Raw genomic sequence first — 15,561 nt, 5'->3', positions numbered from 1 at the left:
ACCTAATTAATTAGAAGGTTTTTTTGGGGCCAAAAACTAAAATATAAAAGTTGTACAAGTATTCTGAAAGTCGACAATTGGAAGTAGAAGTCCTTCTATCTTTCTTATGGTACTGGAATTAAATATCCTGCGCATTGGCTCCATTTCTTGCCTCCATTATTTTTCCATTTTTCTTCTTGTGGTACATCCTTGCCCAAATGAATATTAACAGATGAATGGTGAAGATTATTTATAATTGAATGATGTAGATTGGTCTAGCTGATAAAAGTTATTAGAAGAGTTGTTAGAAGGATATAGAGTTAGTTGTGTTTGTAAACTCTCTCTCATTTTTTATTTTTTTTTGTAATCTGTTCAACTTAGAAGATATCAATTCAAGCTTTCATTTCTTTCTAAACCTTCATCTTCTTCTTCTTCCATGTTCTTCTGTAACTTGGATAGTTGCATGCCGCTTCCAATTTTGTTAATAATGAAAAGGTTAGCAAGAACACAAATGGCGGTTTAGTGTGGTAACAGAAAGTAATTATGTCTATACACCATGATGCATGTTCTATCCTCACCGATCCCCTCCCCCCCTAATAACTAACAATTTAATCCACTAAAACTATCGCTTGCAAGAAAAAAAAAGTTAACAAAAACAAAATATAAGCATAAATTATGAAAGGCCTCCATGCAAAAAAGGATAAATATTATGTGAAGCAAAGTTATTAGTTAATAACACCACAAATAATCTTTGTCTATGCATGAAATTATTGTTTTCAATTAAATAGTTTTCTTTATACAATAATATTGGGAGAAATAAATGTGTATTGCTACACAATGTATCAATCATAATTGGATATCAAATTTATTAGAAAAAAAAAAATTGAATCTAAGACCTTTTACTTGTATATGGAGATAAATACCACCAAATCACTATACTAGTGAAACGCTACAAAGTATGCGTTAGTGGTAGTAGTTGTTGTTACTTCATAACAAGGATGAACTCATTTTATGAAAATTACATTGATGTTAAGGAAACATTCTAAATCATGAAGGAAAAAATAATTAATTTGAATGTAAAGGAGTGAACACACTAACAAACATATGGACATATCTTAAAAGATTTTTAGTATGGGTGGTGTTATCCATACACTTTTTATTAATTTAGATACTTTGATTTTCTTCAATTCATTTAACTCAGGGATCAAAAACTGAAAAATATGTAAAAGGTACAAGTGTGTGAATATCACCATCCTTGCAGTAATTGCAAAGGATAGTACCACCTTGCCAAAGGGCATTTAATTACAAAAACTCAAAGAAGTGGTCCAAGTCATCCATTTAAGAATAATTTGATTTGTTCAACTTGGATCATCTAGAAAATATAATTGAGATGCAAAAGTAATTAATTAAAAGAGGATAGTAAGGAAAGAAAAAAAAAAAAAACACACACACACACACACACAAATCACCAAAACACTGCGTTTTACATCCCCAGATCACCGGAAATTACAGTTTCTCGCCAGTTTCCATCTTCAAAGCCTACGATTTGCGACTCCGCGTCTTACCAAGTCTTTACCTTTGAATACTTCCCTTTCCCTCTTTCCCCACTCTTTAAAATCTCTCTTTCCTCTCTCTCTCTCTCTCTCTCTCTCTCTCTCTCTCTCTCAAAAGATCTGGCCTTTCGTGCGGAGCGTCAAACTTTTCCTCTCTGCGAGACAGTTGCCGCGATTTCTCAGGTACCCAAATCCTTCACTTTCAAACGATTTCTTGGATTCTGCTTCTGCTTTTCTATTATTTTCTACTTTTTTTTTTCACATGGGTTGTCCTGTAGCTTCTCTGTTTTTGTCCCTTTTCTTGTCGTTATCTAACGGTCGACTTCTCTACTTTTAATTTCAAATTCCCAGTTCTGAAATTATCTACATGGGTTTTTTGATTTTCTTGTTTGGTTGCTGAGAAATGGAGGAAAACGCAAGGAAAATGGAATTTTGTGTTCTTTTGTTTGTGAAGTTTGGGGTTGTTTGAGTAATGAACAAGGTCAAGTCAACCAGAAATTGTTTATTTTTCTGGGATACCCATATGATGAAGTTGGAATTTGATTCTTTCTCTTGTATTTTCTTGGCAACCAAATTAAGCAAATGGGGTTGTTGGATTTGTGATTGAATATTGTAGATGCTATTGTTTTAGGTCTGATCTCGTTTTATTTTTTCGATTTTTCATATTAAAAGATTGTATGAATTTAGGAATTGGGCAACTTTTCAATTTCTGTATGTTTTCTGTACAAGTTTGTGTTGCTTGATTTGGTCCTCATCATTCAATTGTGTTGTTTCTTCTCTGTGAAGTTTTGCAATGATAATGCTCTAGTGTATTTCTTCGAAATTGACCCCTTCTCTGTTTGCACCGATGCTTTTGTTATCTCACATATTGTTCTTGTTTGCTTTTCCAGGATTGCTGTTGATCTCTGTGTAGATTTCTAAGTACCATATTTTTTTAGTTCTTCTAAGATCTTCAACGCGGCCCAAGTAAAGTGTGCACATTTTTTCCATCGAAAATGTTTGGTTTAAAGAAGTCTCCTTTGAAGGCTGCTAAACATATCACACTGAATCCTGTACATCCGGCGTCCTCTGACTCAAACCCTTTTGAAGATGCACCAGTTGGACAGCGAGGACAGGAGAAGTCTTCTTCCTATGCATACAAGACTATTTTGACTGAGAGGAACAAATACAAGAATGATTTCCGTGACACAGGAGGAGTACAGAATCAATCAGTGGAGGAGTTGGAGAACTATGCAGTGTACAAGGCTGAGGAGACTACAAAAGCAGTCCACGGCTGCTTGAAGATCGCTGAAGAAATGAGGGAGGATGCTACCAAGACTTTGGTCATGTTGCATCAGCAAGGCGAACAAATCACTAGGACCCACATGGTTGCTGCAGACATCGATCAGGATCTTACTCGGGTATGTTATCAAATTAAAAATATGTACTTGATACATCAAGAATAAGTGCATATAAAAGGATTGGACATGAAAGTATTATGTCCTTATAGTTTTATGGTGAACCATTGGAGTTCATCGTTTTTGTGTTCTGTGAAATTTTGTTATTGCAAGTGACCTTGTTCGTACATGTATTGTCTGTTTTGTGTTTGTAATATGTCTGTTTGTCCTTTTGGTCTTGATTTCTGTCAGAACTTCTCCATTCCAAACCCCTGGCTCCTCCTGGAGAGAGTTTCATTATATCTTATGCAGACTTTTTTGCCTTGTTTGTGAACAATCGCTTCCTTCTCTCTTCTCTTCACTAAGAATTATGCTTCTTTTAGATTTGCAGTCGGCTTTCAAAAACTCCTAGCGTTTTGTTACTGTTTCTTTTGGGATATACGATGATCTTCTTCAGCAAACTGAACAATTGAACTTGCTAATTTCAGGGTGAAAAGCTTCTGGGAAGTCTTGGGGGCATCTTCTCTAAGACTTGGAAGCCAAAGAGGACTCGCCCAATACGTGGCCCTCTCATTACAGGAGGTTAATTTTCTTTCTTTTTTTGTCCTTGACTTATATGCTCCATTATGTTCGTGGAAAAAGTAATAATGTTGTCAGTTTGCGTTGGAAAATAATAAAATTTTCATTTCAAAAATTGGAAAATGCAGACCATGCAGTCAGAATGGGCAGCCAGGAGGAGAGGGAGAAGTTGGGACTGAGACCAGAACCCAAGGGAAGATCTAATCCACGAACATTACCTGATGGACCAACCAGCACCCTACAGAAAGTCGAGGTTTGTATTTGTCATTAACTTGTTACTAATAATTGTATCTGTAGAAAACAAGAGAGGATATTAACCAGTTTTGTTTGCTTGCCATATGAAATGCTTTGTTCTTCCTCAAATCTTCTGGATGTCTAACCTTTTGTCTTAAACAGGTTGAGAAGTCAAAGCAAGATGATGGATTGTCCGATTTAAGTGATCTGTTGGGAGAGCTGAAGGGTATGGCCATTGATATGGGGTCTGAAATTGAGAGGTACGTTATAATGATTCCGATACACGGGCGTGCCTGCATTTTTCCAATCATTCTATACCTTTAACGTTTATTTGCTCATGATGCTGATGTAGAACTATGTGTAACTAGTTACTTCTGTAATACGTGCAGGCAAAGCAGATCTATTGACCATCTCTACGATGATGCTGATGTGTTAAACAGCCGTATTGGAGATGCAAATCTACGTGGTCGTCGCTTGCTCGGAAAGTAAAATGCAGGGTTGTAGATGCTTTCCTGGACAGACCAGATTGTATTTGCGTCTCCCTCCCCGTACTCCTCATTCTTTCGGATTGTATTTGCGGCTCCGTCTCATACCCCTAATTCTTTTCTCCCCCCATTCATTGATCTGGATGTACACACTTTCAAGTATCTGGATTTTGTATAAAACTTTGTTCGTCGAACGCGAGTTGGAAGATTAATTGATAAAACGAGACATTTTCCTTTAAGATGCCTTTATCTTGCTTTCTGCATATAATTCAAGAGCTACACAAAGTAATGACCTTGCAAAGTAAAACAAACAGAAGTTGGGGGCTACACCAAGCAAGCAAGCAAATATGAGAGGTTTCTTATGGAATGGAAGCACTTTGCAATGGGACGTTGCTGGCTCGCTGTAGCGGTATTTCAAGCTAATTAGACATCAATACAACAAATTTCTAAGCTAATTATGAATTAATACGATGTTACTGTAGTAGTATTCCAAGCTAATTTTACATCGATACAACGGTTTTCTAGCTGATTATGAATTAATAAAATGTTATTGTAATGGTATTCTGAATAAAGAGAAATTTTTATTGTGACTGAAACATGAGTAATATACCACGTGTTTTTATATATTACTCGTGTTCCGGTAACACTAAAAAAATCTCTCGTGAGTAATTTATGTAACTTTACACGTGTCACGAGTTGGTGGCTTTGAGTTTGAGGTCATGATGCTGGTCATCTTTGTGGGGTAGAGCTTGTACACGACGGCTTGCCTTTTAGCTACGTCCGGCTGGGTCTTGCCGTCGCAAAAGGCTGAAGAGAGATGAGACGGCTCGGAGAGGGACTTCTTGTCCTTTCGGTCGTTTATGGTAATTTCGATTTAGAGTAATTTGAATGAGATCGTTTTCGAATCTTCTTTGTGAGAATCTTAGAAATTCTCTAATCATATCCATTCATCATATATCGTGCTATCAGAAATCATTTTAAATTTTATATTTAAAATTAAACACAAATAATACTTTATGAAAACTGACAGTACGATTTATGACAAACAGACACTATTAAAGGTTCCCCTGGATCCTCACAAAGAGGATTCGGAGAGGATCCTCATTTGAGTAATTTAGACTAAGCTTTTAGCTAAAATAATTTCTAAGATTGACATAACTCTTCACTTTGATCCTTGAGATTGAAAATTGATAGAAGTGATACTGAGTTAGTTAACCGTCAATCATTTTGGTCATTCCGTGAAAATCTCCATTAATTGAAGGACCAAAATGAATAACGGTGGACCCACTTCTATCAACTTTCAAAATCTTAATGGCCAAAGTGAATAGTTACACCAATCTCACACAATTTTAGCTAAAATACCTTTTGACTATCATCCTGAGTTATTCGGTACAACAATTCACCTGCCTTTTGCACTTAGGTTCGAATTCCACTTCTCATGAATTAGAGTATTCCAATGATGCAACAATAATAAAACATAATTAAAACAGAACATTATGAACACAAGTAACTTATTAGAAACTCACGAATTGAATAGGAAAGAATACAAGATTAAGAATACAAAACATCACTTTTTACAGAGACTTTATTTCCCTTATTCTTCCACATGAAATACGTGCTGAGAATATGAAATCTTTGGCGGGTTTTACCTTCCGCTCACTCCTCACAATCTTCGCCATTCGGATCAAATGAATTGCAGATGATCACATGACAAAAATTGACTGGAGGTGCGTGAAAGGTAAACATAGGTGGGCCTATAACACCGCCCCTGTTTTATTGCACAAAATTTACAATTTCCATTGGCCCCCAAATTCCTGCAATTTTTAGGTGTATGCTACCTAACAACCAAATATAAGTAATGGTTTGGTTGAGTACACAAAAATCATAGACATGCTTGCGCATCAAAGAAAGGTAACACCACGAACTTGATGGACAACGGGGAGATTCTTAACGGAGCTTTCATGTCAACACGAGAGGGTTCCAATTCTGGGATGTTTCCGTCCTTGGTAATCTCCAATGGAGCTCCGTTGTGAACCATGGTTTTGCTTTTGACGTCCCCATCTTTCGGTGTCAAATGGTATTCTTCTCTGTAAATTGCTTCGTCTAATGCTTTGCGTCCAACCCATGACACCGTTCTCTTCAGGCCGCGCTTGAAATTACTCTCTTTGCCAGCGTTTCTTGCTTGAGCACCCAAATCGGTGTCCAAAACATTTTCAATATTAACAATGAAATTAGTCTCATTGCTTAGATTGATAAGGAGCAGAGTTATACCCGCCTGCAACAATACCGTGAAAATAATCATAAACTACTAAGAATAAGATCAATGTATTCACTTGTTATGTATTATGTAGAAGTTGAAATGCTGCTAGGACTTACTCTTCCTCTTGTACAATGGGCATAAGTGCGTAAATCTGCTGAACCATTGTTGTCGGCACTAAGAACTCCTCGTCCCATAAGCCGATGCCATAGAAGTGCACTGTTCAGTATTCAGAAAACAAATCAGAGAAAACAAACTTCAGGGCTCTATTGTATCAAGTAAAAGAAAATCCTTCTTCAATACTCCCGCCTATGCTTTACCTGTAGTAATCTGGGTTAGGAACAAATGAGGTTCTGTTGAGAAGACCGTAGTTCCCGCCAACTAGAGACTGCCTGCAATATACTCTGGTATTGTACTTCGCAGACATTCCGAGCTGATCCAAGTACCTAAAGTTCATATGTAATATTTATTCTGGTTAGTTGATTAAACAAAATTACAGTCACCAAAGGCGAATAGCTCCTTTCTGCAATCAAAAGCTTGCAATGGCAAAGACACGATGTTGCAAGTAATGTGGCAATCAAGATTATTACCAAAAGCTGTTCACATATGTGTCAGACACATTACGACCACCGCTGTTATAGGCCCCTCCAGATTCACCAACCCATATAGAAGCCCAAGGACCGTTCTTTTTCACAGTTTGTTCAAGATCATGGAATGACCCATATGCACGGTCGAGGTAATGGGGATCCAATATTTTTTTCACCAACATGGGATCAACACCTGACAATAGAACAAAATACAGTCTAAGCATATATTATACAATTATAAACTGCACATTTATTAAAAGTTTAACACGCTAATTTACCTGCACCCAAATTGTAGAGATGCTGAGAGATGATATCGACTGTGCCAGAACCAGAAACCTGAAGAAGCCTGGCAAACCACGATTGGTCAAAGAATCCTCCAGGCGCCATAAGTGCAGGTTTAGCAACGGACTCATTGTACAGATGGTTGATGATGCGTTTAAGCTTGATCAAATCTCTTCCGTATTGTCCAGCTCCAACACTAGCTTCAACACCACTACCACTGAGCTCATTTCCTACAGCAAAATAAACAAAAGCTTAAGTGAAGCAAAACACGGAACGATGGGGAATAAAACAAGATTTGTCTATAGTTTCATACCAAATTCCCATGAATCTATCTGGTATCTCTTTGAGACGGTGTACTTAATAAAATCATAAGCATTGCTAGAGTCCCAGTCTCCTACCCAAACTCCCCCGCCTTTGTGGTGCCTCCCCAACAGTGCATTCAAGCTAAATGTGACGATGGACCTAAAAAGGCAAGATAAAAATCACAGATAAGACCACAAGTAAGCACGGAAGAAGACCCGGCTTTTCTTGTCTTCAAATATTTGGCTGGTTGTGGTGGAGGTTGATAACTTGAATCTTACCTTGTTTTGCTGAAAAATTGGTTCAGCTCATCCCATCTACTCATGGTTAAACATCCTCTAGAAAAACCGAACAAGCCACCTTTCATCTTTCTGAAAGGATGGCAAGGATATTTCAAATTTCCAACATCGTACAACAGTTGGTCTTCCAAGGAACCTCCAATTCTGATTCTCAACTGATTGAAAGCTATCAAACCACCAGTATAGAAGAGTAATTCAACAAAATGTTATTCTAACAAATATAACTAGAAGACTCTATCTGTTCTAACTGACGTGAAAGTCTAATTCAAAAACTAGTATTCTGTCAAGGATGCGAACTTATTAACACGAACAGACAAACCTTGGATTGACTTGGCTAGCAAAGGATGAGATAAGTTCTGGAGAAAAGCAAACAACATTAAGTTTTAGTTTAACTTCAAACTGCCTTTCTTACTATTTGACATGCAGGGAAAATAGAAAAAAAAAACCATACAGAGGTATCTCCGACTGTTTACCAAATTTAATGCGGATGCATCTCCCCATGGACACTGGCCGTAGTCACACTTTTCATGGTTCCACCAATCAATAGTGGCACAGATAAAGTTATTGTCAACTCGTGCAACAGCTAAAATGCCGTTAACCACAACCTTAACATTTTCAACATTGTTAGTTTTCCCAAAATCTTGAGCTAAAATTGCAGGGAGAGAAACCAGAAAGAGGACGAAGGAGAGACGGAATTCCATTGGAAATTCAGTCACAGCAGTCTCGCCACCAGCTCAGCCAATTTAAATTAACTGCAACAGGAGAAAGATAAACCTTTGAGAAGCAGAGATTGTGTCATGCCACCACTTGACATGTTCCTAAAATACATGATTCTCCGCTGCTATATATCTTAAAAATCCCAGAAGCAAAAACTTCTGATAGAAAAATATCATTGTAAGCAAAAAAGTATCATCGAAAACTGCAAAAGAGAAAGAAAGGCATCATCTTTCGGACGAGAAAGTAAAGGTAGTTTATACATTCCTGTTTTCTCGTAAAAAGAGATTTTGGGTTCTGAGGAAGATCCAGTGACAGTTAGTTCACTGGTAGTTCCAATTTCTTGTGTATATACATTAACTCGTGAATCAGAACACTACCAAAGCCAATTCAAACTAGTGGATGGTAAATATATGCTTGACAATGGTTGCATTGCCATAAATGAACTTTTATTCGGATTAATTGTTGTTAACTGCTGCAAAAGCAACGCACCAACATTTGAAAGTTGCATTAGGTGAAGAGAAGGGAATCGATTACCAAATTCAGATCTCAAATTCAAGCTATTACATCGAGGCACTGATACACAAACACACACACACACACACACACACACACATGAAGAAGAAGGGCATTTCACCGACAAAATTCAACCCTATTGAGAATTATCACAAACAAAACCTAAAAAAGCAGCTTTTCCTTGGAGAGTTCAGATTTCAAGGACAACCAGCATGTGAAGAACTAATATTTGATCATAACAAGGCAAACCCTTGTCAAAATCAAGCTCAAAGATTGAAAATTTACCATCAACGACGCCATTGATGAAGCTGGAGCTGGAAGCAAAAGCACATCAATTCTGTGATGCTTTGCAGCTAATCAAACGAGCTATCCCTGTCCCCACTCGGAGTTGTTGGCAGCCGATTCAAGGACATGGAAACTTCGTTGGATGAGATGGGTCCGTCTTGGATAATTGGAATTCAGCTAAAAGTCTTAGATTAAGCTGCATACGAACTGTTCATATCATGTGATGCCATGGCACACTGTCGCTGTGTACAGTCGGCAAAAAGACAAAGAATACAGAGATTAGATGATGGGTGTAGATCAAGAGTTACGTATAATTTAGAGGAAAGGTTATGATCGTACAGAGTTAACGATAATTAATTACTAAATACTAATTAGAGGTGAAAGTGAGAGTTTTGGTTGGATTTGCGTGCAATTTTTATTGGCAGATACTCCTCTCAGTCTGTTGAGCTTATCTTTGTTTATTAGCAGATATTCTGGAAGGTAGTTTTTCTTTTTCCTTTTTAATTTTTTAATTTTTTTAATTTTTCTTGAGAAGCGTAAACTTTACCCGTAAGTAATGCCACCACAAAATGTTCTCCTCCTAGAATAAAGGTTTTTGCTTTTGTTTTAGGGAATGTTTTTAAGTTTTTATGATTTTGATGTGTTTGATCCAAGTTAGGTTATTTTGGGATTTGTTGATGCATAAAATTAGTGAGATTTTGAAACAGCGTAAAGTTTCAAGTTTGTGATATTTGCGAGGTTATTCTGGTCACCTAATGAAGATGATATGTAAGAGATAGAGATAGAAAACAAACGCAAGATGAGTTCTTATTATTAGTGAAGGGTTTACATAATACAATGGTTTAAGCATAATCTCATTGGTGAGTTCTAATTGTAGGAGAATGATCTCCTCTATAGTTAGGGAGAGTTTCTGGCTTCTGTCCGCGATCGATGTAAAACTCTAGGAACCTTCTTCTGATGTTGACACGTGTCTTGTTATGATTAGCCTTTTGGTTGAAGAGAAACTTTTGTGCTTCAGCATGGATGCCTCAACATGACTCCTTCAGTGGGTCATTGAATATGTGAAGTTGACCGATACTCGGTAATTTCGAAATTAAGCATTTTAGTAGAAAGCACATTGAAAATTTTTAATAAAAATCTAAGCGCTTCTTCGAAAAGTGCTTGGGAGTGCTTTGTGAGGATTAAGCATTTGACACGTGCTTTTCTAGAAGTGTTTTTATGCTAAATGTAATTAGAAATGCTCTATCTTTATGTTGATTTAAGAAAATGATAAACTCTTACGCGTTTTAATTTCTCACACACTCGTATTTCATCATGCCTACTGTTTATTGTTTGAGAAAGTAAAAGAAGTGTGTGAAAATAACCTCCCATTGATTTAATATTTGATATGCTCTTTTTATTTATTTATTTATTATCAGAAGCCATATTCAACACTAACCTACACTATAAAAGCTTGGATTGAACTCATTTTCTTATGTAGGTAGTTTGAATTCCATTAAATTAGGGACAATGAATTTGATTTTACTTTTCCCGGTTCTCCAAGTCAAATAAATCCAAAGATAGTGTGATGTCTGTTGGAGTCAACGTTGAAGCTGCAGCCCTACTAGACATTGTGATATTGTGGTCATGCGATGCGAACGTTAGGAAAGGCGGCAGTGGCGGCCATATTTCTTCTTCTTCACCACCACCACCACGACCACCATCAACCGCCACTAGTCGCCTTGTTGGTCCTCCACAACTCGAGAATTGCCGCCATTGAAATGGCCAAGTGCGAGTTTGTGAGCGGTTTGGACTCCGGGGAAGCTTGTGAGGACGAGTTTAATGATCTTGAGAAAGCGTTTGATTTGATTCCGGAAGTAGCCGTGAATGAGAATTTGAAGCCAGAGCAGATGATCAAGGTGTTTGTGCTCACTCCACACCAAAACTACTTCGACAACCATAAGCGTTGCTAGGAGAGTGATTGCGAGGCAATACACAGAAAGTTTAAGGACAAAGGGTGCGGCGAGCTCGACAAAACAAGGTGGGGTCATGTTGCAGGGCAACAACAACTTAGTCAAGTGTTTCTTGGACAATGACGGAGATAGTGGCCGGGAACATTGTAGGAATGTGAGTATGTTTTCACACGGTTTAGTTATTGTGGATTAACATAAGGAAGTCTCAATATGTTTATAAGTGTGAATCCTATTTGGTTTTGGATTAGAGCTCTGTTTTGGGACATGAGTTTAGTACTCATGATTATACAAGGATTTAGTTTCATATTGATGATCCTATAGAGAATGTAGATGAAGAAGTTCAACCACAAGGTGATCAACCTGTGCATCAACCATTGAGACAGTCAATGAGAACTAGAAAACCTGTGATTTCCAATGATTAAGTGTATCTTCAAGACACTGAATATGACTTTGGGGAAATTGATGATCCATTAACGTTTCCACAAGCAATGTCAAGTCCTCAAGTAGCCTTATGGAAGAAAGCCATGGAGGAGGAACTAGAATCTATGTCTAAAAACAATGTTTGGACATTGGTAAATTCTGATTCAAGCATAAAACCAATAGGTTGTAAATGGGTCAATAAGACCAAGAGAGATGTCGAAGGCAGAATAGAAAGATACAAGGCTAGGTTGGTGGCAAAGGGATTTACACAGAGAGAAGGAATTGATTTCTGTGACACTTTCTCTCTAGTCTCTTCAAAAGATTCTATGAGAGTAATCATGGCTTTGACAGCTTACTTTGACTTGGAATTACATCAAATGGATGTCAAAACATCTTTTCTCAATGGAGAATTAGAGGAAGACATTTACATGCGACAACCAACTGGATTTGTTGAAAAGGGGAAGGATAACATGGTCTGCAAACTGAATAAATCTATTTATGGACTTAAACAGGCTAGTAGGCAATGGTATCTTAAGTTTGATAGAGTGGTGACAGCATATGGATTCAAAGAGAACAAGCTAGATGATTGTATATATTACAAGTTCAAGGGTACTAAATTTCTTTTTCTGGTGCTATATGTTGATGACATATTGATACCAAGTTCGAATTTGCAGTTGTTACAAGAAACCAAGAAAATGCTCAGTGCCAATTTTGAAATGAAAGATATGGGGGAAGCTCACTATGTACTTGGCATAGAGATAGTCAGAGATAGAAAAAGGAAGCTTCTGGGACTTTCACAAAAGGGGTATATTGAGATAGTCTTGACTAGGTTCAATATGGAGCATTGCAATTGTGCTGATGTTCCTGTGAATAAAGGTGACAAATTCTCTCGACAACAAAGTCCAAAGAATGAGTTAGAGAAAGAAAAGATGAAGATGAAGTCATATGCCTCTCTAGTAGGTAGTCTAATGTATGCTAATATTTGCACAAGGCCCGATCTAGCATTTATAATTGGCTTACTTGGGAGATTTCAATCAAATCTAGGTGAGGCACATTGGGTGGCTGCAAAGAAAGTTTTGAGGTACCTACAGAGAACAAAAGATTACTTGTTGGTATATGGAAGAGAGAATACACTAGAAGCAGTCGAATACACAAATTCAGACTTAGCTGGGGACATGGATGAAAGGAAATCGACTGGGGGATATATTTTTATGCTGAATGGAGGTGCTGTCTCATGGAAAAGTGCTAAACAATCCATAATCTCTACTTCCACCATGGAAGCAGAATTCATAGCATGTTTTGAAGGTATGAAGCAAGCGGTGTGGCTTAAAAACTTCATTAGTGAATTGAAGGTTGTTGATTCAGTTCAGAAACCATTGAGAATGTTTTGTGATAATAATTCAGTCGTGTTTTTCTCAAAGAACAATAAAAGGACTTCGGCTTTTAGGCTAATGGATGTGAAATTTCTTAAAGTTAGAGAGAGTAAAAGAAGGTGCCATTGTTGTGGAACATTTGTCCACAGATAAGATGATTGCTGATCCACTAACAAAAGCCTTGCCGAATGGGATTTTTAAAGCACATGTTTCTCATATGGGAGTTGTCGATGCTTTTGATAAGTGGGAGTAGTTGATATTGTCAAGCTTCTGGAAGATAGCTTTAAGATGCTTTTTCATGAAGAAGTGTGTTGCAGCAATGTTTTCTGGAGGCTAGGTATTTTGGTTTATCTAGTTAGATTTGTTTGCATTTTAGAAGTTTGTTGAGGTTTTCTTTTGGTTCAATTAGTTCAGATAAATCTGTGATTAGTTGTTCGTAGGAAACATTGTGATAGTTCAATAAAAGCTCTAGAGTCAATTTTTGTTTTTGACAAAGCTATTGTGAGAATTATAATCAGTTGTTCTTTTGGTGAATGACTAAAGAACTTATGTTGTATTTTGGGCAATATGAGTGGGAGTAAACTTTTGGTTTGCTCGTTTGCAAAGTCACTTTTCTGTGAACATGTGTTAGACTTTGTGATTTATAAGTTGATTCTGCACATTGTATTGTAGAGGAGATTATGAGTTCATTGCCTTGGCACATGTTTTTAGTTATGTGCTTTACTTGAGAAACATTGTTGTGAGACTTATGTGATAATTTTATACTTTACCCTTTTTGAATCATACTCAAGTGGGAGAATGTAGGAATGTGAGTATGTTTTCACACGGTTTAGTTATTGTGGATTAACATAAAGAAGTCTCAATATGTTTATAAGAGTGAATCCTATTTGGTTTTGGATTAGAGCTCTGTTTTGGGACATGAGTATAGTACTCATGATTATACAAGGATTTAGTTTCATATTCCTTGTAGGATTGTTATAAGCAGTCCGGAACTTGTAGTATAAAATCACAATCCTTGCTCTCACAAAGGTATCGCTCATATTGTTCCAATAGCCCATAAGTTGGAGAGTATTGTGCTTTGCAGAGAGAAGAAGGTTGTGTGCAGTTTACATATGGCCTCTACATCCACAAACATGTCTGCATGTATGCTTCGATCAACATGTTTTGTATCAAATTTGCTTCTTGTTTACACAGTTCAAGATTTGTGATTTACTTGATCAATCCATGTGTTCCTAGTGATTATATTGAATACTTGTTTACTCTTACAAACATGTCATCGAAACAGCCATCTCCGACGAAAGTATCAAAATCCAGTTGTGGTGGACTGAACGAGTAGCACTGAAGAATGATCACATATGGTTTCGATTGACCAATTTTAAATTTATTTGTTTTCTTTCGAAAGTGAAACTATCGGTGATAAATTGTTTACCGATTTTGTTCTATCGTTTTGTTTTGACTTTCAAGTTAATCTCCCGAGGGGTAAGAGGGTGACCCGAATTATAGGCTGTTACACGACCTGGATACGAAAGGAAGAAGCAGAACAAGCCGTCTGATTTCACTGATGAGCCTGATGACGATGACGAGGATGCTGATCGGTTTGTAACCAATGCTGCAGAGTGTCGCACTCCCAAACACTACGAGGACAAACACCACGCCAGCTCCATTTTTCTCCGCGGAAGCATTGCGAGGAGGCTTTGCTCATAGTGGATCTTCTGTTCTACTTCTTGAATATGATTCAGTTCGTATCATGTAAATGTATTATTTGAAATTTTTTTATGTCTTTGGATTTGGATGATTTATGGGCTAATTTAAATTAAAAATGTATGGTATAGTAGTAAATTTGATTTCAAAAGTTTAGGAAGGAAAAGGAAAACTCCTTGGTGCTCAAGCAAATTTGATTTCAAGGAAACCTTCTTGTCGGAGATGAAGAAACCAGTGTCATTACTGCAAATGTGTCTCAGGAGGAACTTGAACCTGAACTGCATCCAACTGATCATGGTCGCATCATCGTCGTCGTCATCGTCTCCTTTCTATTTTCCCTTATAAGTTGCAGATTATGAGCTTCTTAGTCATTAATTTAATCACTTTTGGTCATAGAATCTTTATTAGTGGTGCAGCTAATCCAAGATGTGTCACATTTGCACTGTGTTTCATCCAAAAAACGGAAATAATGATGCATATTAATTAAATTTACAACAATATAATCAGCTTCGTCTTCCCATTGCGCCACTGCTCTTCTCATCGGTTTTCATGGGCGCGAGCGGAAACTGACTGAACCAACGCTTCAGCAAACGGGCAAACGGGCTGCAACCGAGAAGGCTTCCCTTGTTTCCACGACAGTTTGACAATAACAAACTACAAAGTACAATA

At 37.3% G+C, this 15,561-nt stretch overlaps 2 protein-coding genes across 3 annotated transcripts; one reads left to right on the top strand and one right to left on the bottom strand.

Moving 5' to 3' along the window:
• The first annotated feature begins 1,497 nt into the window (after nucleotides 1-1,497).
• LOC137711123 (SNAP25 homologous protein SNAP33-like) lies at nucleotides 1,498-4,869 on the top strand. Of its 2 annotated transcripts, none has more exons than XM_068450329.1 (6): nucleotides 1,498-1,715; nucleotides 2,423-2,932; nucleotides 3,397-3,490; nucleotides 3,616-3,740; nucleotides 3,884-3,981; nucleotides 4,111-4,867. In XM_068450329.1, the coding sequence occupies exons 2-6, from the start codon at nucleotides 2,528-2,530 to the stop codon at nucleotides 4,208-4,210; spliced, it is 822 nt and encodes a 273-aa protein (XP_068306430.1). In that variant the 5' UTR covers nucleotides 1,498-1,715; nucleotides 2,423-2,527; the 3' UTR covers nucleotides 4,211-4,867. The 2 variants fall into 2 exon arrangements, with proteins under 2 accessions (XP_068306430.1, XP_068306431.1); XM_068450330.1 differs by lacking the exon at nucleotides 1,498-1,715 and adding an exon at nucleotides 1,735-2,013 and having other exon boundaries at nucleotides 4,111-4,869.
• Nucleotides 4,870-5,700: 831 nt separating this feature from the next.
• LOC137710364 (heparanase-like protein 1) lies at nucleotides 5,701-9,764 on the bottom strand. Its single transcript, XM_068449318.1, has 10 exons — nucleotides 9,447-9,764; nucleotides 8,405-8,683; nucleotides 8,251-8,287; nucleotides 7,914-8,097; nucleotides 7,646-7,794; nucleotides 7,329-7,562; nucleotides 7,054-7,243; nucleotides 6,784-6,909; nucleotides 6,583-6,682; nucleotides 5,701-6,481 (listed from the first exon to the last, which is right to left on the bottom strand). The coding sequence occupies exons 2-10, from the start codon at nucleotides 8,630-8,632 to the stop codon at nucleotides 6,089-6,091; spliced, it is 1,641 nt and encodes a 546-aa protein (XP_068305419.1). The 5' UTR covers nucleotides 8,633-8,683; nucleotides 9,447-9,764; the 3' UTR covers nucleotides 5,701-6,088.
• Between the last annotated feature and the right edge of the window lie 5,797 nt (nucleotides 9,765-15,561).

Source organism: Pyrus communis, chromosome 12, assembly GCF_963583255.1.
Source record: "Pyrus communis chromosome 12, drPyrComm1.1, whole genome shotgun sequence".
NCBI classification, from domain to species: domain Eukaryota; kingdom Viridiplantae; phylum Streptophyta; class Magnoliopsida; order Rosales; family Rosaceae; genus Pyrus; species Pyrus communis.
This window is presented reverse-complemented; position numbering and strand designations above follow the sequence as displayed.